The sequence below is a fragment of the Pseudopipra pipra genome, chromosome 2 (assembly GCF_036250125.1).
Source record: "Pseudopipra pipra isolate bDixPip1 chromosome 2, bDixPip1.hap1, whole genome shotgun sequence".
Classification (NCBI taxonomy): domain Eukaryota; kingdom Metazoa; phylum Chordata; class Aves; order Passeriformes; family Pipridae; genus Pseudopipra; species Pseudopipra pipra.
The window spans coordinates 92,672,160-92,699,663 of NC_087550.1; the positions used below are offsets into that span (position 1 = coordinate 92,672,160).

General features: G+C 40.5%; 1 protein-coding gene across 2 annotated transcripts in view; it reads right to left on the bottom strand.

Annotated features, from left to right (window-relative positions):
- Positions 1-19,238, bottom strand: part of TMEM255B (transmembrane protein 255B) — a 68,431-nt gene extending 49,193 nt beyond the window's left edge. The window contains exons 1-3 of one of the 2 annotated variants that reach the window (XM_064646425.1): positions 19,076-19,225; positions 11,765-11,907; positions 6,612-6,674 (exon numbers count right to left, since the gene is read on the bottom strand). In XM_064646425.1, the coding sequence (XP_064502495.1) occupies positions 6,612-6,674; positions 11,765-11,907; positions 19,076-19,136 (267 nt within the window). In that variant the 5' untranslated portion in view covers positions 19,137-19,225. Of the gene's footprint in view, positions 1-6,611; positions 6,675-11,764; positions 11,908-19,075 lie in introns of both variants that reach the window. The other variant, XM_064646427.1, reaches the window with a different exon arrangement.
- Positions 19,239-27,504: the final 8,266 nt, after the last annotated feature.

The following is a 27,504-nucleotide window of genomic DNA, read 5'->3' on the forward strand; positions in this document are numbered from 1 at the left end:
ACAAATATTTGCATGACTGGCTGATGAATCTGCACTGGTAAAATCTGAAAGTGTAGACCTGTAGTTACATGATGTGAAACGCCGATCCACCAGGAACTAGACCACAGAAGATCTGAAACATCTCCCACACTTCCTTTGGTAATTTACACAGTGAGAGCACCTATTTTTGTCTTTGAGTCAAATTCTCAAACACTGGGGGGAAACTTTATTTAACTTCAGGCTACCTAACTCACTGACAGCACTTAGATTATGTTTTCACAGAACAGTGAGTTGATAAAACACTTCATTACTAGCAAAAAGGACAAATCTTGTTCCACCTCTCCACTTAGTCCTTTCTACTCTCAGCCATACAGCCCCACCAGTTACTTTGCTATGTATGACGTTTATTAGGCTATGAACCTTTTTACTCACTTAACCAGTGGAAATTATTTGTGGCTGGGGCAAGGAAGATGAGAAGAAAGAATCAGCAAAATAGAGGGCAGAGAAAAGGAGAGAAGAGAAGAAAGGAAGATCTCTCTGTATCAGTGGATATTTACATTTATTACAAATTGAAAATCCTCACATTAAATGCACAAAGTCAAAGAACTGCATTAAAAAAATCCAAAATACTTTATTCAGTCCTTTATTCATGGAATATATAACACTAATAATAGTAAAATGTCTCTCATAATATTATACTAACTAAAATAAATTAGAAACAACTTTTCAACTATTTACATTTATTTTGTCCATAAAACTTTCTTCTTTTAATTTCACTTGTCTTCACTTTGGATGGTGCTTTCATACCCACAGACATATCACCTGTCCTCCTCCTCTTCAGCTGATATAACTGAGCCTTCAAAACACCTCCTTTTATTCATCTCACTTTTACCCCTGACTTTGCTGAATATTTTCCTGCATTACAAGGAATAAGACAGATTTCCCAGACCTACCATATACAGACCACTTTCAAAATCCTTCCTGAAAAGGATTAAAAAGGGGTTTCAAAGCCAATTCCTGCAAAATAAGGCAGCTAATGCCCAAGACTGCACCACATATATAGCACTAAAGGAGACTGGATAGTCTATACATAGGCTGCTCTGCTCTAAACCCAAAACTTGTCAGAGTTATAGTACGATACATTTTGTAATCTCCTCAATATTATGGAAGAGAAATATAATTGCCTCTTCACGCAGGATTTTTCTTACCACACTTTAGCTACCTAAAACTCCAGAGTCTAGTCTAAATCACCCTTCCAGGTTCCTTCCAGAACCTAAGAAGAGAATGAGATGCCTGCAAAGGGCACCTCATTAGAGAGGTTTGAAGAGCTAGGCATGAGAGAGCAGGAAGATGCTCTCAAAGAATAAGCTGTTTGAACTTCACAGCTAATAAGATTCTTTCATATTTTGAAAAGAACAGACACCTAAAGAAGAGCCACTCAAGCTCATGCAAGTATCAATGTCAACCTATACTGATTATCATTATATAAATCTCCTTGTCTGTTTCTGAAATGTGCAGTTAGATCACACCACAAAACCTAGAATACATTTATGACTGAAAAGGAATTAGTAGGTCTTTTCAGTTTCAATAATTTTAAAGCTGCTAAACAATACAAGGATGATTGAAAATTTTTTCCATTATTATCATTTCCACACCAGCATTAATTGTTTTTCCCTGAACTATGTGAAATATGAGCACACAAAAAATCAACAGTGAAAGAAAGAAGTGCTGCTGACTTTGTCAGAATCTTGAGTTCATAAGAGAAATTATACCTTGGTAATTACAAAAATTGGCTTTATATTATCTGCATTTCCCATGCACAACAGTAAGGACTTTTTCCATTTATTTGCACAGGAACATCAAAGACAGTCTCAGGAAATCTACAGAATTTCAGTGGTCTTTCTTTATGTAAACAAGTTGCTTTAATTAGCTTAATATGTGATATGAAATCGATCAGTAATTAACATCTTTGACCAAAATCTGCACACAGCCAGTCTCTTCTAGAATGTTTGATTTGCATGAAAAAGTAGATGAAAAAAAATAGATTTGAACTGAGCAGATTAGGTACACATGGCAGTATACATTTTTTTGTACATGTTAATAAACACCACCTTTGCACAAAATGCCCAGTGGGCATTTTCTGAAGGATGTAACCTATTTACAAGATACATCAGTTTTGAAAAGTGAAATAGGTTTAGCTCTTCTGAAAACTGGCTCACACATGTAACTGCTTCAAAAAAACTTTTATTCTGAAACAGGTGCAAATCTGGTGGCAGGAGATGATATTGAAACACTACCGTCGTGTATGTGTGAACACAGGGAAGGAATGCATGCATTGTCAGAGAAGTCTATCAGCTGACAAAAAAAAAGGAAAATTACTGCTTTGCTTCTCCAACTTCTGCTTTATTTGCTTTTCAACACTTCATTTGAAATCTAACTCTTGTTCACAGAGATTGGGAAGCAAGCATATTAAGGTACCTAAAATTAGCATCCCTTGAGAAGCCTGAATAAACAGCTTTGCCTTTTCTATCTGTGTGCAGAGTTCCATGTTTTTACCTTCCTCATGTTTTCAAATTCTGCTTTTGTCCATCTCTCTGAAAAAGTCATGGGCCAGACTGAGCCAGTTGAGCATTAGATTTATATCTGAGTATGTGCTAGACATGTCAGCAAGAAAATTAAATATTTGTTAGCATGAAGAAAACATGAGGAAGACTAAGCAGTGGACAAATTTGGGTCTAAGACCTGCTGCAGACAACTGCCTCCAAGTTGTGCCTAAGTACCAAGGTTTGTGCTAACTCAAATCTCATGAAGGGGAGGTGTAGGTCAGATAGCAGGATAAAGTTCTTCACCCAGATGGTGGTTGTGCACTAGAACAGGCTCCCCAGGGAAGTGGCCACAGCATCAAGCTTGTCTGAGTTCAAGAAGTGTTTGGACAATGCTCTCAGGCACATGATGTGACTCTTGGGGCCTCCTATGCAGGGCCAGGAGTTGGACTCGATGATCCTGATGGGTGCCTTCCAACTCAGCATATTCTATGACCCCTCCCCATCCTCTCTGTGTCCTTTATGCTCCTGTACCTGCTCCCACTCCCTCCCTGCCTGTGCTGCTCTCTGCCATAGCTGTGCTGCTGTCAGTGTGGCTCCCACAGCCCTTATGAGGGCTCTTGCAGGCAGCATTGTGCTATTGCAAACATTCAAAACCCTGACAGCTATTACGGTGCCCTTGCATCTCCCAATCACTCTTGTAGGCACCACAGCTTCAGTATGCTCATTTTCAGCCTTGCAAACAGTACAGCTTGGTGAGGCTGGCATTGGAAAGACTTGTGAGTGAAACTGTGAGCCAGTGCTTGGTTTATCCATTGGGTTAGCTAAAACTACATGCATGGTGTCATATCGACATTGCACATTTAGAGAGTGCTTCATTTCTAGGTGCTAGCTCATGCCACCTCCACATATTTTCCGAGCAGAAACCTGTTACAGCACTCCCTCAGCACAAATTTCTGCTCTCAGCTCAACTCTGCTGCCATGAACCACCCCCCCCCCCAGCCTTCCCCACCTCTGTATGTAATTTCAGCATCTCATTTCCTGATTGGAAATATTTTGTACTGTAATGTGAGGAGAAGGAAAGCAAGCAAACGAGCAAGGACACTTCACGTCTTACAATCAAATCCATTTGATTTGAGCAGTATCATATTTCCACCCATCCAGCTGCAGTAAGTGTGCCTTTGTAATGAAACAACATACAGCTTTATATGCTGCTCTTCAATCCATAACCTGCTTTGCAGGTTACAAGAGAGGCGAAAAGAGACTGCAACACATTATTCTTCAATGCCTTCTGTTTGCCACTTAGAAACATCCCAAGTCAGTGCAAATCTTCAGTCAAAGCTGGTGCCAGGCTTTGCATAGCAGAGCCAAGCACAAATGCTAAGAGCTGAAGTGAAATCATACTAGTCAATGAGGCAGAGCCTGCTTCTGCAAGCAGCAGTTCCTTTAAATTAAGTGTTATACCTTGGTCAGCACATTGAATTCCCACTGTGGGCCCTGGGATGCCAAGAATGAGGTCAAAGAGGTGCAATATTATTAATGTCATGTTTTAAGAACAAACCATTATCCATTCTACCTAATTGTGTTTTCATTCTTTCTCAAACTCCCTGCTCATCAGTTACTGAGTGCTGAGGTTTTGCTGTACTAGTTTCGTTAATCATTCTATATTTTATATTGCATTTAGCATTTCATCAACCATGAAAGAACTTGGACTTACAGAGGACAGCTCACAAGGAAATAGAATTTCAAGACAAAAAGAGAAACAGATTTAAGTAGAAATGTCAATTTAAAATGGGGGGGGGGGGAGTTTCCTAGCTCAACTGAACCTGCATTCATTTTCAATTTAAACAACAAATAAAAAATGAAGTATTGAGTCATTACAAGACCCAGACAATTGTCAGAGCTATATTGAGTTAAACTCAAATTATACTGCAGCAACTGCTCAAAGGAAGTCTAGTTAAAATACAAGCAACTGAGTAAACAATTTCTTTTCCTTCTCGCTCCCTTTTATCCTGTTGCACTGTATAAAATTTTTTGTTACAGGAATATGACATTTATACTACCCTTCTGTGCTTATATAAGGCTTTACAATCTTACTGATGGCTGCAAATTTGTTAAAGCTGCCCTAAACTCTTTCAATCAAATATACTCAGTTATGTCCCAGAGAATAATTACCACTCTCTGTTGTAGTACGACATAAATCCTTTCAATCTGATTTCTGCAATATTTGAAACAAACAGCTCAGCCTCAGCAAAGACAATGTTAAAAGACCCACAGTGGACAGTGCTCAAGGCAGGAAGCATAATTAAATTTTCTAGTTATTCTTTTAGTCTGTTCCCCAGAAATCCAATCTTTCAGCAGCCAAATCATAACTATGTGTTATTAGCAGGAAGAAGTTTTCCTTATTCCATGCTGGGATATGCAAACAGGCACTAATACCAAACACGGAGGACACTTATTTTTCCACAGTCCCTGTGTAAATGACACAACATGCTGAGAAATACATGGTTTAACCACCTTATAGCTTTTTCAGACATTTAACTTTCTGCCAAGGGCAGAAGCAATAGAAAAACTATGAAGCAGATTAGAAGAAAATGGAAAAATAAAACAACCTTAAAACATTATGCCTGTTAGTAATGTAGCATGAGTGCTGTGGAAGATAAAGCTATTTTCATCTGCCCACCACTCAGTCTGCAACTTGGAACCTGCTGTTCATCCTAGTCTCTAATGTAGAAATCAGGGGCAATAGTTTTTAAAAAACTGACCTGCTGCAGATTTTTGTCTCGTAGGTCATGCCCCATTTGGATTCTCTACTGTTTAATAAGTGGTGAGCTAACATTGCAACCTTTACCACCATGGGGGAACTAAGTCATAATTCTCTTCTCTACCCCCCTGTGAATTTTCATAAAACTTGAGGGAACTTCACACCCTTGAAGTCTCTTCCACCCTCTTGAATTTGCCTGAAATTGATCAACATGCTAAAAAAATGGAATAGGGAACAGGGAAAGACACAGACAAACATTACGGCTTTATAAATCTTATTCCTTTGGGAAACCCAGCCAGAAACAAAAGTTAAAAGCAAAGGAATACTTGCAAAGATGCCACTGACACTTAAAGACAATGCAAAAAAAGAGTGATATTATGAAAGAAATTTGCCTACAAATAGTGAGAACATGACTGCATTTTATGAAGACAGGAAATGACAACAGACTACTTGTAAGTAAAATAGTTACTTGGTAATAAAATGCAAAGTAAATCCATCAGTTCCTCCTCTGACCTTAACACCATTCTTGATTTATACCAGTGAAACCTCTGCATTATGAAATTAATCATATTTCATGATACTTGTATATAATCAATCTTCCGTAAAGTGCACATTGGACATGCTGTTATTCAACCCAGACTTCAATTTTTAGCAAAGAACAAGGAAAGTGTTAAGAATTTCCACAAATTCCTTCATCCTTCTTCAGATCCCTTCCTTTGCCTTCCAGAGACTTTCTATGACTTCCTCATATATATAAAAGCAAAGCATTTGGAAAGCCAAGCTAAATCTACAAATAAATCACACAGTATCTCAGATCCTATCTGATGTAGCCCTAGAATCTTGAGAGCAAGAGCTCTGGGTTTTTTTCTTCTGTTTAACACATATAGTTTCAGGAAAGTGTTCCTGACTTAAACTTCTTGTGCAGGATAAGATCAGCTCTTAGGGTAGAGCTGATCATGTAGGTTGTTGATGCTCAAATTGGTATTTTGCTCTCTACTCACCCTTTTCCCAGCTACATGGTCCTGGCCAAGCTCTGGCCTTATCTAATCCTGTCCTTGGTCAATTCAACTCACTAAACTAGCAGGAAGGTAAATTCAGTAAAACATAGCAAGCTGCTTTTGTCTTGCCTAGTACAAATGAAGTCACTGGCCAGTTCATATTTCTCATTCTCTAAAACTTCTCAGAAGTGGTGAAACAAATGACTAATATTTTGAGGCAGATGCATCAGTTTTAAGTCAGCTGAAAATCCCTGTTTTTCATGTTTAATACATTATGATACAAAAAAAAAAAAAAACAAAAGAAGAATGAAAAGGGCTGCTACTTACTATTTGTCTTCTGTTTTCTACCAGGTAGATGCCAACAATCCCTAGGAAAGATCCAAAGCCAAGCTAAGGCAAAGAAAAAAACCAAAAGAAATGCATGAGGTCAGCTTATTTGGTCAATATACCAACACATACAGAGATATCTGAGCTGATGCATCATAGAGATGGGCTAACTGGGATGGATCAGGGGAAAAGGTGGAAGTTACTGTTGGACATAAATAATACAATGTAATGGGTAATGGCCAGAACTGCAGCTCTTTGGTATTTCAGTGCAAAATTTGTCACATAGTAAACAGAAGCCCATGCAGACATATTTCTGTAACCTGACGACTGTTACCATTGTCACATGTGGTTTTACACACTGTGAAACAAAAATTACGTGAAGTAGGAGAAAAGAATACTTACATTTAGTCCATACATCATTATTTTGGAAAATTGCAAAGCTTTAGGCAACTGCAAACAGTTTTTCACAAAAAAATTGACGTGCTCCTGCCATGCAAATGACACAAGTTCAAACCCTTAGAATTAGGTTTGTTTGACTGAACACTATCACAGATCCCAGAAAAACTCCTTGCTAAAATGCTAAAAGGACCAGTACAGTCAGCTGCGTCACCAACAGCCACAGGAGAGAGAGAGTAGGAAGGGCCACTGGAGTAAGGTGGCCCTAATGTTCCTACCAGCGTTGCTTTAACACTGGCATGGCAGGAAAAGCCCCCTCCTTATAATGGGTCAATGAAGGTTTGGAGCAGTAGAAACGACTTGTTTTCATGGCTAACATGAAGTAAAGCAGCAACAGGTGATAACAGCTTTTCATCAGGACTCCCACTGGGCTCATGTAGACTAGGAAAAATGAGGTCTCCTTGGTGCTAGACACCTGTGACATAGCTGGCCACAGACTCAGAAGAAGCCATAGCAGGACTGCTGGTGTCAACAGGCTCTTTCCATAGGGCTCCCTCCTTGCCTTGCCTGGCTACATGTTGTCCTGTGGTCAGCTCAGACTCAATTCCCCATCACTTCTATGCTCTTTGCTCTCCTCTTCACTAGGGCTGACATTCCTCCCTGCCCAGACAAAGCCTCAAGTCACACCCTTGGGTTCCACCCAACCCACTCCATGGGGCAAGATATTTCTGCTCAGGAATCTAAGCCCCTTTAGGCCCCTCTCTGGAATGAGGTCTCTGAGTTGAGCTCAGAGCCTCTCCTCCAAGAACAAATTAAGTTTTTAAGGACTATATGTCCCAGCCAAGGGTTTGAGCCATGTCCGTAAATTCCTTGCTGGTATGCACAACTACTCACAGCAGAAAGCAAATCCCCTGCAAGCACTTTACTTGCTCAGTATCAGAGGAATCCGTCACTTACTCTCAAGAAAGCAAATGCAGGGAAAGGAGATTTACTCTTGAGTGCTTTGGGAAGATTTATGTGAAAGGGAGGCACAAGGACTAAGAGTATAGACTTTGAAAGAATGAGCAAGTGCGCCCACACTGACAGCAGAATGGTAGAGAGACTTGGAACCGTGAGCAAGGACACACTGTTCAGGAGACAGCAACTTCGTAAATTGAGATAACTACATCAAAATGACACCTGGTTCCAAGCCCCATTTTTCATTCCAAAAGGAACAATTCATAAAGCCCCATTTATTGCCAGTGAAGGAGACACAAAATGGAGTAATATTATCCATATGAAGAAAAAAAATGACAGCATACATAACAATAGCAATTAAATCTGAAGGAGCAGAACCACAGAGATCACAATAGAAGCCATGAAATTGCTGAGATTGGTTTAGGGTCAGATGAGCTGCTTTTTTTGTCTGTTTAGACAACAGGCTATTTGGCTTGGGAACTCTGGCAGTCTAGGTCAGTATGCTGATTGGGAAAATTGGATCCTGTTGAAAGATTATAAGAATAGCAAACAAAAATAATACAAGCAGTAGTCATAGAGAAGTGACATTAAATATTTAAGTATAAATAATATTTATAAGGAAGTGAGGCTGAAGAAGTTCCAACTTTGTATTTGCAGACCATTCCAAAAAGACAGCTCAAACTGATGATCAAGCAGTAATTTACTAAATGCAGACACCTCCCAAAGTGTAACATTATATTAACTCCTCCACATACAGAATTATTTTACACTCAATTACTTTGGATGCATAAATGCAGATAATACCTAGCTCTATAAAGCTGAATTTAGAAAAAAGATTTTTTCAAAACAAATTACAAGTGACCACATATGCAGGGAAATTAAGGCACCCAACTTCTTGAAGCCAGTGGGAACTAGGCAGAAGCCAAATAATATTATGAATCTAACCCTGAAACCATGTTCTGCAAACGCTTCTCGATGCAAGTAAATCTATGCCAGTGGATAGTGCTACTCACCTTCGTAGGTGTTTGCAAGGTAGGGTTAATTCTGAATGTTTTTTAAGAAAAAAACTCTTGCCTAAGGTCAGTAGAGATTTACATCTCATCCATCAGCTGTTAAATTAATATTTTACTACTGAATTCTATGACAATTAGACCATATTTTTAATTTAAATGAACGCTGTCCTCATATTCTTTCTTTCCTCTGAGCAAAGCAGTTAAATATGTAGTGTTGAATTCACTCCCCTGGCTTTAGGTATCTAGAAGTTTGGGATCAATGCTATATTAGTTTTCTAAGCTCCCTCTACTGTCAGCAAAGAGAAGCACCTCTTGGGGGCTATTCAGTTCATCCTGAAAGGTGGCTGACTGTGCAGAGGAGGAGAGTCCATCTCATAGTGATGGTGGGAAGTGATTCTGCCCCTCCACTCTGCTTTGTTGAGACTCCACCTGGAGTACTGTGTTCAGTGGGGCTCCCAAAATAGGAAGGACATGGACCTGTTGGAGCAAGTATAGAGGAAGGCTACAAAGATGATCAGAGGGCTGGAGCACTTCTCCTTGATGACAGGCTGAGACAGTTGGGGTTATTCAGCCTGGAAACAAAGAGGCTCCAGGGGACCTTATTACTGCTTTCCAATTCCTAGAGGTGCAGTACAAGAAAGCATGCAATGACAGGAAAGGATGAATGGCTTCAAACTGAAGCAAGGTAGGTTTAGATAAAATATCAGGAAGAAATTCTTTACTGTGAGGGTGGTAAGGCTCTGGAACAGGTTACCCACAGAAGTTGTGGATACCCCATTCCAAAAGTATTCAAGGCTAGTTTGGATGGGGCTTTGAGCAACCTGGTCTAGTGGAAGGTGTCCCTGCCCATGGCAGGGGGGTTGAGATGATCTTTGAGGTCCCTTCCATCCCAAACCATTCTATGATTCTAGGATAGCTCATCTGCCAATGCTGTACTGGAGTCAATCACCTCTGGCAGTGAGGCAGGAACACAGCAGTGCTGTCACACATCTCTTACTAGACTTTTGGAAAGATATCATATAAGATTTGCATAGAACCTTTAACTCTTGCTAAATGTTTGCAATATTTAGTATTTGATGACATTTACAGTAACAATTACCCATCACTCTTTCTCAGTTACTTCAAAAATCCATCACACATGCACAAATAGAATTCCAAATTTTATGAAAATTATTTAGCTCCAATAATATTTTGACAGGGAAAATTATTATTTTATTTTCAAAGTGTTCTAATAAATTCTTGCTATTCTACCTGGTTGCTAATGACTCCAAGATTTAGGAAAAAAAATTGAGCAGATGATATTTTTCAGATGACTGAATAGACATTGTGTTATTCCTAAAAGAAAATAAATGCTGAAAGAACCTGTTTTGTGCAAATGGGTGGGTTTATTACTTATTACACTTGCTAAAGACAATAGTTTAAAAATGAAACTTCTTTCTAGAGAGTGAATGCAGGTAATGAATGTGGTCTTCTAAAAGGTTTTAACTCAAATTATGGAACAAGAAGAGACTTTTGTCGGTATTAATCTATCTATTTTAGGTTAATGGAAGGGAAATTCATTCTTTTAAGGTCTTATTCTTGGAACTGCTTTTTGTTCTATTTTTAAAACACCACTGCTTATATATCATTATTCCAAAATTATCTTTCTGAAAGTCCTGTTCTCAGCATGACGCTAAGATGTAAGAGGACTTGTTTAGGAGGAACAATTCGAACTCACAAATTATTAATGGCAGTGCAAAATGTATGCACAGTATTAAAAGATACATATTCCTCTTCTCTGGACATTTAATTGCATAGAGAACAAGAAATAACGGTACTTTACAACATATTTTGTCAGTGGTGGAGCCACATACCTAAGCAGGTGTCTAAGTCTAAGCATGTGAGTTTCTTTCTCCACTTTACCTCCTCTTGGCTGACTCGGGGAGACCAAATGAAGTAGATGGGCCCTTCTCTATTTGCTGCCTGTACTCCTCTTAGTTAAAACTCAGCCCAGGTATTTAACTTTTTTTTTTTACTCCAGGGATTTCTATGCTTTTCGATATGACTGATCCCTTCTTCTGAGATCAGAAAGGGCCATGGGGGTTGAAACAGTAAGGGGCTGTCAGGGCTACTCCTCCCAAGAATTCAGAGAGGCACCACAGGGCAAAGCAGGTGGAGCTCAAACCTTGTGCCCACTGTAGGAATGTGTTAAAGCAGTCTGTTCCCAAGGCAGAAAGAAGAGTAAGGATTTTGGAAACGGGATCTTGCACAAGAGGACTGGCAGTAAGACTGCACGACAGGATGTTAGGCAGGCTCCAGGGAGAAGCCTCCACATGGCCATTTACAGGGTTTTCCCTGCAACAGACCCAGCAGAATTCCTGGCACATGGACATAAGAGTGGAGTGGCTCTTTCTGCCATGATCGTAGTAAACTTCTAAAGGGTTGTTTAAATCTATGCCATGCCTACTGTCCAGTCATTTACACACCCACATTTAATGGAGACCAGTGGTAAGTCCAGGCTCAGGTGTTCACACATGTTCCTGAGCCCAGCATACTGCTGTGCAGTGCAACCTTGATCTCCTTCTGCCCCCTAACAGACTCCCCTTTGGGACACCTCAGAAAAACATTTTGCCCTGCTACCTTATCACACACTAGAACTAGATCAAAACAAAGGAGCATCTCTCTCCTGTGAAATGCTACAGGACTAATTTTTTTTTTTTTTTCCCAACCAATCCGAGCTTCACATCTGCAGCTGAAAATAATTTCTCTGGATATACCTAATAATCTAAAATAGAGCTTTTTACTTACAACAATGCCTGGGTAGTAGCCTCCCACGGTAACATTTTCTGTTCTTGTGGTAGCTGCCAGACCTATGGTCAGTATGAAAACAGACACCACCAGCAGTGCAACTGTGAACCAAAGCGAAGTCTTCTTCCTTTTTGCAAACTGTCCTGTAGGGAGCAGGGAGGGAAAAAATGAAAAAAAAAAAAAGAAGAGAGTTTTTCATTGCAATCATGGCAGAACAAATAAAAAAGAATGGAAGATTTTCTTTTGTTAATCTTTTCTGTTGTTAAGCCACTGTTGTTCTCCTATGTAAGAAAATTTCTAGGAGAAGAAAAAAGGAATTAGAAGCTACAGATTTAGCTACAGTTCAGCACAGCTTAATGCACATACATTGAGTACAGGTGTGAGATGAGTTTTTATTAAGCTGAACTGTAAGTCAGTGACAATAATTACACCTTGTCTTCAGTAACATTTATAACTAAATGTTGCTCACATTGGTTAGTCAGATCCTGCAGGCCTTAAATACTTACTGTGTGAAGTACCAGTTTGACTCTACCTGGCCAGAACATAAATAAATGTATATTTTAAACAAGATTATCAGAAACTCTGCATGCTATCATGAAAACGAATGTGCTTCTCGTATTTACTGGGGAAAGCAATCTGTATCCCTGAAGCAAAGCTGTAATAATAGTTAATCAGGTAATGATATATGAGACTTTTCAAACAGTAGCTGCTCAGTGAAATACATTCAGTCTCACTGGGATTTGGATTCAGATACCCCAAAGTGAAAAACAGCACCCTCACCTACAGCTTTCAGCCTGCCTCAAGGCACTTAACCATGTTAATGTGGTGGCATATCTGAGCTGCAGCCACAGGTTACGAACATCGGGGCCCCATCCTGCAGTACAGACATACATAAGACCAATTTAAAAACAGCCATTCATACATGACCCTAACTGATGAAAGACACCCAAGCGAATCAAACTGTGGTCCCCATTTCTGGTGTTCCTGCTTTGAAAGGCAAGCCAAGAGTGTGTAGGATCGCCCCTGGAGCACTGGGCCATGTAATGCCATGCTAATATAGACTGCATCTGGGCAGGGCAGAGCTCCTAAGAGAGCACAACCTGGCCACGACACAGGGCCAGTGTCTTTCCCTCCATGGTCCCATGAAGCTGCCTGCATACCCAGCTTCAGGAGAAGGCAGAGGCTGTGATATTCACTGCATACTGGAGGCAGCAGCTCTCACCAAGCAGCAACAGGTGAGAGGGAAAGGCAACTTGCATGGGTCAGGCTCTGGAGATGCCACTGTAAGAAACAGCAGGGGAAATGCAGGAAAGTCAAAAAGGAAGCAGAAGCCATTTGCAATGAGTCACTTGAGTTTTGTGGTCAATTTAAAAGCAGGTAACTCAGTTAAATGTTTGGAGTTCAAAAGCCAGACTAGATTAGCGATGCCTGCAAACCAAGTCAAATAATTTTAATTAGTAAAAAAATGCATTTATAATAAAAAGCTGTATTTGTTGACATTTCTCCAGTAGAGCAACCAGCCAAAATGAGTCCAGCCTTTTATTATGAAATCCAGGCAACTTTTCTGAAGACAAATATCATCTATTGAACTTTCATAAGTGTCTTTCACCTGCATGTACAAAGTCGTCCTGCTAAAGATCAAGAAATAACTCATAACAGTCTCCAAACACCTCTTCTCCAGCCTGTGTCCCTGCTGTCTGCCTCTGGCAATTTCCTGTTAATCCATGGAGGATCACTGGGGACATGGAAGCAGAGAGGTTCTTCATTAGCAATCAGTTCATCCCCAAGTGTACAGAGTTGAAGACCGTTCTTTCAGTGAAGCCTGTTCACATGGCCAAGAGGGAAAAGCAGACTTCAGATGTGACACTCCACAAGCCAGCTGTGCTTCCCACAAACTAAAATGATTCATTCAATATACCTACCAGATTGTAAATAATATCTGAATGCCCTTGCCATACTCTATCATCTTTGAAAAGTCATGGAGATTAGGGAATCCCCAATAACTGAAGAAAGGCAAGTGCTCCACCTGTTTTTAAAAAGACCAAAATGATGATTCAGGGAATTACAAACCAACCAACCTCACTTTGGTTCCTGTGATGCTGGGACCAATCCTTTGTAGGACATTTCTGGCCACTTAAGAAAAAGGCAACTGGCAACAGCACAGATTTACCACAGCCAAGCCATATCTGACCAGCCCAGGTGGCTGCTATGGCAAGAAGGCTGGACTTGTGGAGCAGTGGATGTCTTTTACCTTAATTCTAGCAAGGCTTTTCGCAGAAAGAACCGTGTCTTGTGGAATACACCATCTAAGGAGTCTTTCTGCTGTGCCTTTTGCAATCGGCTATGTCTATCTTGTATTGGCCTCATTAGCCACCAGCGTGCCTGTAATAAATGTGGATAGAGCCTTCCTAAATCTTCGTTCGCAAAGCCTAGCCATGAGATGAGAGCAAGGCTTTTAGTATGGTATCCTCCAACACCCACATAACCCAGCTGAGATGTCATGGCTCGGATGGCTGGACAAGCAGATGGTTAAAAAATTAGCTGTATTCTTGGGTTCAGAGGGAGAGGTAAATTAATTTACTCTACCTGTAGGCCAGTAACAAGTGCAGTACCATGAGAGTCTGTCTTGGGATCTGTCCCATTTAATGTATTCATCAATGTCCTAGAGAAAGGTGTAGCATGCCCACTCATCAAGCTGGCAGATGACACAAAACTGGGAGCCAGTCAACCAACACCTGAGGGCAGCATTCCCATTCAAAGGGATCTAGGCAGGATGGAAAAATGGGCCAGCAAAAACCTTACAGATCCAACAGACAGATGCAAAGTCCTGAGCAAAGGAAGCAACAGTTCCTTTCGATGATACAGGTAAGGGACTGCCAGGCAATGAAGCAGCTCTGCTGAAAAGGACCGGGGGGTATTGGCAGATGATGAGCTGAACATGAAGCAGCAGTGTGGCCTAGCAACAGAATCCTGGGCTTTATTAACAGGAGCATCATTAGTACATCAGAGGAGCAACTACACCTATCTATTCAGCCCTTTTTAGACCACATAATATTACACCCATTTTTGGGGCCCCAGTACAGGAAATACATAAACTAACTGCAGTGAATTCCACAGAGGACTGCAAAGAAGGTCAGGGGCTGGTGCACTCGCTGTATGAGAAGAGACTGAGGGAATGAGGCTTGCTCAGCCTGGAGATGAGATGACTTTTGGCAGGGCTAGTAGCAGTTTTCCAATGCCTGTGAGCTGTTGTCAAGAGAACAGACTCAGGCTTTTCATAATGGTGCACAGCAGGAGAACAGACAGCAGACAAACTGAAATACAAAAAAGTGTTTCAGACTGGGTATAAGGAGAAAAAAATTCAGCACTAGGACAGTCAAACATTGGAACAAGTTGCCCAAAGAGCTTGTGCTGTCTCCATCTTTGGAGGTTTTCAAGACTCAACTGAAAAAAGCGCTCAGCAATCTGGTCTGACTTTATAGCTAACCCTGCTCCGAGCGGGAGGTTGGAATAGCAACTTCCTGAGGTACCTTCCTACCTGTATTTTCCTATGATTCTATGGTTTTATGATAGTCACAACAGCTAGACTGAAAGTGGGTTGGGCATGTGTGCTCATATGCACTGTTACAAAACTGCAGCTACAATGTAGACATACTTCAATCCTCACAGTCATTGATCTATTACCACCTGCACCTCAAAACAGAGGCAAATATCCAATTGGATCGCTTTTTCATAGTCCAGTTTGGAAACTCTGGTAACTACATGTTGCTAGCTATGAACTCCACCCTTATGAGAGAAGACTTACAGGCAAGGGGGACAGAAAGGCCCCGTCTGGAGCAGAGGCTGGTACATACAAGGACGTGTTCTCAAAGACTGCCATGTGCTCAGAGAAGATGGGTAGAACTCAGATCTAAATTGGTTTCTACCCTAGCTGTTCAGCTTTCCTTAGTCATAACAATAAAAATCTTTAGCTATCCAAATGTGTATAATGACATGCATATAAGCCACCAGCATATTGGTAATATGCTACGTAATATTTGTAAAGCAACATTATATCTTTGGATGAAAAAAGCTACAGCTGCAAAGAGTTCTCACTATTAGCTTCCTTCTGCAATTTTAGTCTTGTTGGCTCCCAAGATCTTTGAGCCTTTGTTTACTGCTGTTTGTAGCAGTTGCCATGCAATTTATTTGGATCTGTTTTTAATGTACCTGCCAGCCAAGACCCAATGCCAGACTTTTGCCTCAAAAGTCCTGTCCACAGTCAGACAGTGTGCCTGGCCCAGCCTTCTTCCCTGACACTCTCTGTGGCAAGGCTTGGACCAAAGGCTGGCCATACACAAGAACAGCAGTTAAATTAAGAGCAGAGGAAATGTTGCTGTCAGTCTTTGTAGGCTGAATTTTCTTCCAGCACCTATGTTCCTGGGGTGCAGGAAACAGTTAATGTAGGCTATTCACTTTCTAATTTTTTAGTACTGAAGTGACTCTTAGAATAATTTGGACATTTATTACCTTTAACTTCTTTAACAGTGATACGGTAAGAATATTAAAAACTCCTAGTCTGGACCTTAATGCAATTTAGTTATAACTTAAAATTCTTATATTTAGCATACCAAAAATCAAGGTTGTAGAAAGAAATTTTCTTGTCCTATCCTTATTAGCATTAGCTTGAGACTAGGGTCAACAGTGGATGTGATCATGTTATTACTTTCTATTGGCAATATCCTTCGGCCATTTTGGCCAGCAAAGTACTAACAGAGTTTTGATACTGCAGCAATGGTCACTACAGATAAATCAGAGAGGTAACGCTGCTTCCACATCACTGGCTTTTGCTCTGTCTGGCATAGACCTAAATTGTGCATAAAAAGAAACAGTTCCCAAAACACTCTCTTCTTTGCTTGCTAAATGTTTGTCAGGCAAAGTACCTGCTAGAGCCATTCAGCCCAGCTACCACAATGGAAGAAGAGGGAATGCCATCAGTTCAAGGAGGAGAGACACCAGACTGCTGCCTGCCTGGGACAGAGAAAGGCCTGTGAGGAGAGAAACTGAGATGACCCTCCATGGATTAAACAGAAAAAGTGCCTGCTAAAGACCATGCTCTGCTGCATCCAGAAAAAGACTTCTGTCCATTTATCAGCTGCAGGAAACAAAACTGTATTTACAATGCTCTGTCTTCAATGGCTAGGGGCTCAATTCAATTTGTAGGAAGACTATGGAAATATGAATGGTTTTGTGGGGAGGGTATATATCAGATTGTGAAGTGGTGGATCTCATGATGAATGGTAGGGTCTGAATTTGAACAAAACAAAGAGTGAGTTTAAAAGGAGAATGAATTAATTAATGATGAAACATGTTCATGGTACAAAATGTGTCCAATGGTCAAGGGAAAGAAAAAATAGAGTGAAACAGCTTCTTTCCACCTTGGAAAACTTGCATACGATTTGCAACCAAACTACAAAAAAAAGTCTACATTTAAATTAAGGCAACTATCCTTTGCTAACTTCACTACTCCTTCTAAAATCTATCTTCAGGCATCATAAAGTCTGTTAAAAAGTTTGGAATGATTTTTGGCAAGGAAAGAATTGCTGTAGGATGTAGTAATTTACTGGTATCACGATCACATTTGCTGAATATTAGCACTACCTAATTTCATACCTTCTTCTTTGATCTAGTTAAGGTGATCTAAATGGAAACACTTATTTCAAATAACACCCTGGCTTAATGTATATTAGCATCTTGCTATGAGAAAAAGGAGGGAAGTTTTGTAAGAGAAAAAAAACAGTGCATTTTTATTATGTAATGAATAATACTAAAAATTGTGACATTTCAGAGAGTGGTATTAAGCATATATACTAAGATAACATAATAAGTGGAACCTCACCATAGACAAACTGTAGCATCAAAGGTATCCACTGCTTTGCTGCTGTTGAGAAACTATTAAAGAGAAGATCTTTGGAGCTAAATTAATAATTTTTAATTATTGCAGTGCTCACTTCAGTGCCATCTCTCTCTCAGCTATGGTTTTCATTGTATATTTTCAAAACTGTTTTATGCCAGTGAAACTACATTAATCCTACACTGCCTCCCAAAATTCAATGTGATGGATTGAGATGCTTAAAAGAGATACTCACACCTGCTATTGGTGATTACTTTCCCTTTTCTTATTGTATGCTTGACTTGTCCAGAGTGCTGAACTAATTAAACCAGAGGCAACAGCATTTGTTTCAAGCCACAAGACAGCAGCTTTTATCAGGCCCATCTCTTACCTTTATCGTTAGTTTTTCAAGTAAGATTTCATGAATGTGTTATATAATTCAAGACCACGCGTAACAGTTTACAATTCTATTACAATAAACCGCAAACAAACCAAAACAAGACAGCAATCCCACAAACCCTGCTATACTACATAGAATAGCTATAGTAAGTGATATCATGCAGTATCACTATGACTTCACTGCTTGGCAGCAATTGTTTCACCAGTAAATAATTTAATGAGCAGTTACTCACTAGTTTAAAGCTAGCATACAGGTACTTCTTTTTCTTTTACTTTTAACGTTTTTAAGTTATAGCACTTCTTCCAGTGCCACCATTTCAACACCAACATAATTTTTCTTCCAAGTTTAAGACAAAAATTAAGATCTGATAAATTTTTTATCGAGCTGTTAAGATCCTTGAGTGCACAGCTAAGTCTCTGCTTATCCTTTCAAACACTACATGGAGCGATCCTTAGCAGTAAGTTTTGTATTTTCTCGACTTCAACAAATTCTGCTGAGATAATGAAATACTTGACCTTTCTTTTGCCTGTGTGTTTATATTTCAGGACGTAAAGCTGTAAACTCAAGCAGCACACCACTTCAGCAGCGCACCACTCAACAAGGAGAAACAGGAGGAAGGAAACTAACCCAACACCTGTCCCCAGCCCGCCCCACACCTGCGGGCACCTCCACTTGCTCCAGCACGGCCACCGGCCACGGCCATCGAGCACAGCAGGATGTCTCTTACATTAATTTCCTGTCCGCGTCCCGTACCTATTCCTTCTAATGTTAAACCTTCAACACAGGGCAGCTGAAAGCTCTAAAGAAGGACCGGTATTTTTAAACATCTCCGCGAGCGAGAGGATGAGCGGCAGCGCGCACCGCCGGCAACCTCAGGCAGAAAGCCCCGGGGCACAGCCCGTAACCAAAGCGCAGAGGCAGCGGTGCTGCTCCCGGGGGAGCTCGGCGGTCCAGCCCCCACCACCGGCTCCTGGCTCCCTCTCTCCCGCCGCTGTGTCCCCAGGGCTCCCTCGCTCTGTGGGGCAGGTGCCGGGCTCACCTGTGGGGTCCAGCACGGCCAGCGGACCCGACGCCGCGGGGACGGGCGGCGGCACCATCATGTCCCTCGGGCACCTCGCCCCGCTCTGCTCCGCTCCGCGCTCCGCGGCCGGCGATGCCCGCGGTGCGGGGCCCGGCGGGTCCGCCCCGAGGGGCAGCGCCCCGGGGCCGGGGCGGGGCGTTCCTGTCGTCGAACCGGCCCCTGGCCCCGACTCGCCGCCCCGCGTGTGTCGGTGCCCGTCCCTGCCGCCCTAGAGCACGGACAAGGTCTTTGTTAGTGCAGCCATCAACTGCTTAATCCGTCATATGTTTTACCCGTGCCTCAGCCTTGGCGTCACTTCTGGATTTGTTCTTGGCCAATTTGTCACCTGGCAGAGATCAGAATTATCAAACTTTTCGTTTCGTCTTCCCTTTTTTAAAAAAAACCCCACAATATAAATCAGAAATAAAATATCACTGCAACCAGAAATACTAATTAAATAACAGAAGCAGGCATCTTTGAGACATAGGTTAAGGCAGGCATAGGCTAAAACAGAAAACGTTAATGATCAAGAGATACCACAGGGCTGTTTTTTTTCTTACATGGTGTCTATCAGTTTCTCATCCTCACTGTATCGGTTTTTATTCCCACCACAGATCCTGATTCCTGTCCTGTCGCAACCCAGGAACTACTGAATGTAGGGCTGTGTGACTTCTGTCTGAAAGAATCTAGCAACAACTGAGAAGAAACAGCCAAAGGCACTGTGCTGTTTTGGTGCCTGCTGCTCCTTTTGCATGACTTCTCTATAGCAGAGAATGTAACAACATTTTTTTATGGAAAATGTTTTTGATAGGCTGCCTTACATTAAGATGTATTCTCCCACTTGCAGCAAACGCAACTCTAGTCAACATTCTTGTTTTTCTTTTCCTCCAGCCTCTAAATGTATGTATGTATATATATTTAAGTTCTTCAGTATCTGGTTGATTTCCCCAGGAAATGGTTAGATGGAAAGAGCCAACTTTCTCAGGTACTATCCCTGTAGCCTATGAAGCCAAGTAAGTTAGGAGCTAAGGCCAACCACAAAGACACCTTTTTCTCTTTGTATTCTCTAATTTGGAGGGCTTGAAGAAAGGAGAAAAATAGGATGGAGGTAGTATTTGTACTATCAATTACTAATTTTTAATAGAATTTTGTGACTAATAGATTGAGAAGACAGAGATGGTGATGGTACAAATAAAATATTTATTTGAAAGTGATAGTGGATAAGAGTGATAAAAATGACCCCAAATCTGATAAAGAGCCTCAGATTCAGGAATGGCTACGAATAGAGATTTTCATCAACACTAAATAGCAGCAAAGGTCAGGGAAGATTTTAATTCCCTAGACAGTTTGGAAAACAAAAGCCATATGCAGCATGTATTTTGAGTATGATGGGCAATAAACTTTATTTACCAGCAGCCACTGAACAGTCTCAACAGCCTACAAGGAAGCTGTTCTATAACTCTTTTCAGTTAAACAAAAGGATATTATAAATCCTTTTTAAAATAATTTGATTATAGAAAATAACCTTTGGTGAATGGCTCACATTTTTTACTGCAAATTTCAGGAGAACCAAGAATAGATCTGGTCCTCCAGTCCTGAATATCTGAGGGCAAAAATTAAGAAACTATGGAAAAATGATTGCTGAAACTTCATGGGACTAAAATCTCAAGCATTTGAGCATGGAAGAATCATGGACTTACTTTAAATCCAAAATAGAAAATCCGGTATAGCACTTTCATCCCATAAAAGAGGTTGGAATAGGTCAAGAACTAGTAGAGCTAGTGGATAAGTAACTACCAGAAAAAGGTAATCAGTGAGTGAACCTGTAGGAAAGGAAACAACGGAAGTAGAGTTTGGAGGGTTAGAAACTGCAGGATCAGAGAGAAAGAATGGATAAAAATTTAGCTGAACCAGATGTTGCAAAGAAAAGGATGAGAGATAACAAAGAATTCTTCAACTATATAAATAAAAGTGATTCGAAGAAGGAAGATGTCTGGTGGCTAAATGCAGAGATAAGAGGAAGACTGCTCCAAATATTGAACAAATAAAGTGCCTCCATTTTCAATGAAAAAAATTATTATTGTGAGGGTACTGGCAGAGAACCAAAAATAAGCAGAGATAATGTAAAAGATTACATTAACAGATGTGAAGTGGAAGCATAAATTAGGCTTTTTCTTGTGTCAGGCCACATAAAATTGCACCCCAAATGCTGAAAGAATTATTAACTATCTTTTCAAGTCCTGAGCAACACTTTTGACGAATTAGGCAAGCTGGAGGTGAAGTACTGTTACTGGAGAAGAAGAAACCTGTCTTCTAAAAAGGGAGAGGGAGTGAAAGGAGTAGCAACTCCAAGCCCTGTTAATTTGACTGAGGAAAGTCTTAGCGATAAGTGAAAAATATGTTCAGCTACATTATAGTTCATCAAAGCTAGATCATGTCAGACTACCAAGGTGTTTGATAAGGTAAATGATTTTGGAGGCAAAAGCAATGCAGTGAAGCAAATCTCTCTGCATGTCTACACAGAGTCCTTCAGAGAAAAAGACTTAACTAGGGGCAGACAGCTGCAACTATGGGTCAGCATCAGGTATGGGAATTGCAAACAGGAAGCCAAGATCTGAAAGAGGCAGGCTGTCTGGGGTGCACTCAGGGACCAGTCTGGAGGCAAGAACACTGGTGTTGTTGGCTTTAAGGAGTGTATGCCTGGTTATGAAGTGTGTGGCCATCACAAAGCTGGTAGACTCAATTCTATTACTGCTCTCACAGTTGCTGTTACTGAGGACTGTGGGAGCAGGAGCATACTAGTATGTTAGAAATGCATTGAACAGGAGCTTACACACTTAAAAACTAACAGTAAGAGCTTTTTTTGTTATTTTGGAGTCTCCCCACTTCAATGAAATTGAGAAGGTATTTACATATCACTGCCAGTGCTTGAATGATGCCAATGAGAAGACATCTAAACAGGTGTGTTCTAGGATCCATTATTTAAAACTTGTTAATTAGTTCAATGCATTGTGAGTGTGGTAGAACTTAATTTTATAATCATATTGCTGGTTGTCTCCAAAGCCATGAGGGTTTTTTTTCACCATTTTCATGTGTAACTTGCACCTGAATTTTCTTAATTAGTATTTCTAAGGTCTTTCTTTCTCAGATGCCTGGTTCATGTACCTTGTTCAGATGCCAAAATTAAATAATTTGCTAGATTTGTACCCAGAAGGTACAGAATATTCACAGAATCACAGAATGGGTCAGTGATCATCTTGTCCAACCTCCCTGCTCAAACAGGGAGGACAATGTCCTAGAGCACATTGCATGGGATGGCATCCAAATGGTTCTTGAATACGTCTAGTGAGGGAGAGTCCACAACCAAAATATATTATTCAAAGTACTTTTGAATTAAAAGTCTGTCTACCAGCGTAGTTCCTCCAAGATACTCAACAGTTTCTCCCAACTTTATATCCTCTTCAAATTTAATATACCTCGTATCCAAGACCATCAGTGACAATACTGAACAGTACCAGACATAGAAGCACCTCAGCACCTTCTGTCTTCCAGGACCATTGATAAGTATGACTCCAGCTCCCTTTTTTATCCCTCCCTTACTATTGTCATTTACAGTTTCTCTGTAGCAGCATCTGATACAAAGTTTTGTTATATTGGGTTCATTCTCTTGCAAGAGTTATTTTCTCTGTAACCTCTTTTGGAAATCCATCGTGGACTTTTGGTGGTGCTGTCTTTGGGAGGAGGTTATTTGTTGGCTTTTATTAAAACTCAAAAGACCATTCCTTCTAGCCCTCCTCCATCACTCCTGCTTTCAGCAGGAAGTTGTTTCTCTGAGCCCAGGCTCAGAGATCCAGTCACAAGAGACTACCAGTGCGAAGCAGCTTAAACGACCCCAATGTACTCGGCTCTTCACTATAGCACTTGAACTACTATTGTATTCCTCAAAATGTTTGGGATCCATCTCCTCCTCCCACTATTTGAACCCCCAGCAGAAAGGTAAGCTAGTCATTGCTGAGGCTAAACTCAGAATGCTTAATAAACCATCTTGCCCAGTCACACAGTGTCATGACAATGAGGTAAGTAAATTTCCTTTGTTCATAATTTATAAATACTATTTATTGGCATGGTTACTGGTACAACCCCTTGAGGAATACATTGCCTTAGTTCAGCTGGGCAGTAAAAGGGAATCATGCCGGAAGGAACAAGAGAAGTAACCTTGAGGTTGAGATAAATGACTGCTGGATATTTGACTAAAATTGTCTATGGCTATTAGAAAAAAAAGTTGCTGGGCAATTCACTTCAGAAATTTTGCTTCCTGGTGCCAGCCAGTTTCCAGAGTGTGGTAGTGTTTTATTAGCACAAGATTTAGAAGACTCTGTCTGACATGTTTAAAAGGAATTTGAGAATGTAAAGCTATTAATAGCATTGTTCAGAGGCATTGGAGATAAATGAATGACACATTCATTCAGTTAAAGAAGCATCACAGAACGTTCTGAGTTGGAAGAGACCCACTAGGATCATCAAGTCCTTCTCTTAAGAGAATGGCCCATACAGGGATCCAGCCCACAACCTTGGCATTACTAACACTATTCTCTAAGCAACAGAGCTAGTAGTACACATTTGTCAAAACAGTTTAAAGTTTTTAATTACCTTCAGTAGATTTTTCTACTGCCCATTAGTTTGTGCAGTCAAATTAATTTTCTACTGCCCATTAATTTGTGTGGTCAGTTTTTGAACTTTATAAACTTAGCATTCACAACATGTTGTGACAAGGAGCTGCATGGATATCCATGTGCTGCATGAAAACATGAGATATCCCAGTGGGAGCAAGAAGCAAATTGAAAAGAGCAAGATAAAAGTCAATTTAAATGTCAGGGTTATTTAGAATTATAGGAGAATGTACCTGAGGAAAGGTACATTGCTCTTATAAAAACAACCCCAAACCAAACAACAAAACAAACAATTGCTACATGATACCAAAATTCATTGTGTTACTCATTTCTTAATAAAGCTAGATAGTGAGAAACTGTATGGATAATATACTGGAGACCATTCTTGTGGTGTAGCTCATAACCATATCAAGAAAACAGTATTGTAGAAAATGGACTTGACTTTGCTGAAGACTGACAACTGCCTTTTATATGTGCTGCCTTTTATGCTTCTTCCTTCAGGAAAATCTTATCACTCAGTGAAATAAGGGAATTCATCTCATTCATAGGATTTAAGAAAGTAGTACAAAACAAAATACAAGAAATAACTAAAAGGAAGAGATGAAGATCTTTTGCAGCAGTTTGGAGACAGGCATAATGAAATGCAAAGATATCAAATATAATGTATTCGGAGTCCTAATAATTATATATCCTGATTAACACAGACTATGAAGAAAGGAAATATCAGAAGATATACAACTGATGATATGAAATACACTACTACAAAAATGAAACATGCCTAGGATTTGCATAAATCTGTAAAAACTAAGTGAAGTCACTGTGACCTCATCTTACTTCATGGAGAAGTCAACGTGGTTTTGGTAAAATATGAGAATATTTTCTCTCTCAAGTGCCTTCTGAAGGATTGGCTCAATACAGAAATAAAATCCCCGAAAATTTAACTAGAGCTTTGATAGATAAAAGTGACCTTCTTTGGGTAGCTGTAGGTTAACCACCTACGGGAGCTGAACCAGCTCAGCTGGAAGAGCATTAGATGGAAGATCTAAAGGTCCCTGGTTCAATTTTGGGTTTTGACAGAAGTGTTTTGGGGCAATGAGGAGAGCAAGAAGCAAGCTGTTGGATGAGACTGCTGTAGGGAAGAGGGCCCCAAGAGAGTGGGATGATAAAAGACCTGATTAGCTCAGTTGATTAGAGCATGGTGCTAGTAACACCAAGGTTGTGGGTTTGATCCCTGTACAGGCCATTCACTTGACCTGATGATCCTTGTGGTTCCCTTCCAACTCAGAATATTCTGTGATATTCAAGGATTGTCTCCTCCAGCCTCAAAATCAATGTTTCCCTACATTGAAGAAATCAGGGAACAGTGTCAGGAGGTGGGCATGGATAAACAAGGAGCTGTTGGACAAACTTAAACACAAACAGGTAGCTTACAAAGGGTGGAAGCAGGGACAGGTAACATGAGAGAAATAGAGAGAAATTGTCCAAACAGCCAGGGAGATGGTGAGGAAAGCTAAAGCACTGTCAGAAGTAAATCTGGCCAAGGACATCAAGGGTAACAAAAATACTTCTTTAGATACATCAGCGATAAAAGACAGAAAAGGGAAATTGTGGGTCAAGACCAATTAAGAAACTTGAAGGTGTGCAATTTTGTGGGACGTGATGAGATACATCCACAGGTCCTGAGGGAACTGGCCAAGGAATTCATGGGAATGCACTGAAGTTCCCACTGACTGGAAAAGGGGTAACCTAATTTTGATTTTTACAAAGGGAAATAAGGAAGAACCAGGGAACTACAGGCCAGTCAGTTGCACCTCAGTGCCTGTAAAGATCACAAAACAAATCCTCCTGGAAACTATGTTAAGTCACATAGAAAATAATGAGGTGATTGGTGACAGTCCACATGGCTTCACTAAAGGCAAATGAGGCCTGACAAATTTGCTAGCCTTCTACGGTGGGTTTACAGCAGTGGTGGATGGGGGAAGACATCATCTACTTGGACTTCTGCAAACTGTCCTGCACAACATCCTTGTCTCTAAACCAGAGAGACATAGATTTGATGGATGGACCACTTGGTGGATAAAGTATTGGCTGGATGGTCACATCAAAGAATTGTGGTCAACGGCTCAATGTCCAAGTGGAGACCAGTGACAAGTGGTGTTCCTCAGGGACCATCACTTTTTAATGTCTTTGTCAGCGACACGGATGGTGGGATGGAATGCACCCCCAGCAAGTTTGCTGACAACACCAAGCTGTGTGGTGCAGTCAACATGCTAGAGGGAAGGAATAGCATCCAGAGGGACCTGGAGAGGCTTGAAAGGAGGACTGTGTGAACCTCATGAAGTTCGACAAGGCCAAGTGCAAGGTCCTGCACGTGGATTGGGGCAATCCCAAGCACAAATACAAGCTGAGAAGAGAATGGATTGAAAGCAGCCCTGGGGAGAAAGACTTGGGGGTGTTCATGGACCAGAATCTCTATATGACAGTGTCATGGTGAAGACTGCACAACATAAAACCTTTTTATTGGAAAAAATTCTCTGAAAACCAAAGTTAGAAAAAGGTTTTCAAAGTACTTGTTTTTGAAATATTCTTATATTGATAGAGCCTAACTTTATATAAACTGGGTATGTACTTCTGCAACATGATTAATAAAGGTATGTTTGAAAGGCACCAATAATAAATAACACATCAGAAGCATGACTGAACAACAACAAAAAACCACTTAGTTTGTATTGTGAATTGTTACATTAACTTGTGTATAGGTAAAAATGTCTATACAGAGGTATTTATATCAGGCCAAACAGGAACAGATCATCGGTTTTTGGAATGCATGAAGAAACTCCTCTGGAAAATGCATCTTAAATTTCAAAATTATGCCATTGCCAAATGAATAAATCAATCTGGGATACAGATGTAGTACTGAAACTTTTATAACAGGCATAATTTCAATTACACTTCTAATAGTTAACATAAAGTTTGATTAATTATTTTTACCATCTCAAACCATCTTATAAAGTTTCTTTAATGTCACAATGAATTATACTATCCATTCAAATTATTAAGTTTTTTAAAGCCCAGAAGTAAGCGAGGCATCCTGTACCTTTTCTCATATCAGCTGGTGCCTAATTTAGTCAGATGCCCTTCATTCCTGTCTGCTGTAGTGACACAAAGTCAAAGACAATGTATAGTACAGTATCAGTGAGGGAAAAGAGCTCCTTCCACCTCTCTCATCCCATGCAAGGTTGTTTCCTCCATATATTCTGAGCAGCTTTGCTCGGTTGAGTTTTAAAGTCTCAGTTATGAAGTTCTCCTCCTTTCCCTTGACAGGCAGTTTTTGCAGTTTAATGGAAATTGAGGAGAGTCGAGAGCCAAGTTCCACACTGACAACCCCTCAAGAGTTGTAATGTACGACAACATTTGTCAAACTGATTTCCTAATTGTTTTACTGATGTATTCCTTTAACTTAAAGAACTCAGCACACTCTTCATAAACTCTGGACAATGAAATATGAAATTAGAACAATATCCTGACATGCACTGCAGTTTCCACTGTATCAAAAATGTCTTGGTAAGGAGAACAGTGAAGTTTGGAGAATGTAGTAGTGTGGCTCATCTGGGAAGAAGAGAGAAGAGGGAGAGGGTGTGTCAGCCTTTGAAGCTTGTTCTACAAGGGAATCTACTAGCCATAGAGAGGTATCCCAGTAATGTAGAGCAAGTCTCTTTCTCCCTCCCAAAGGGACCC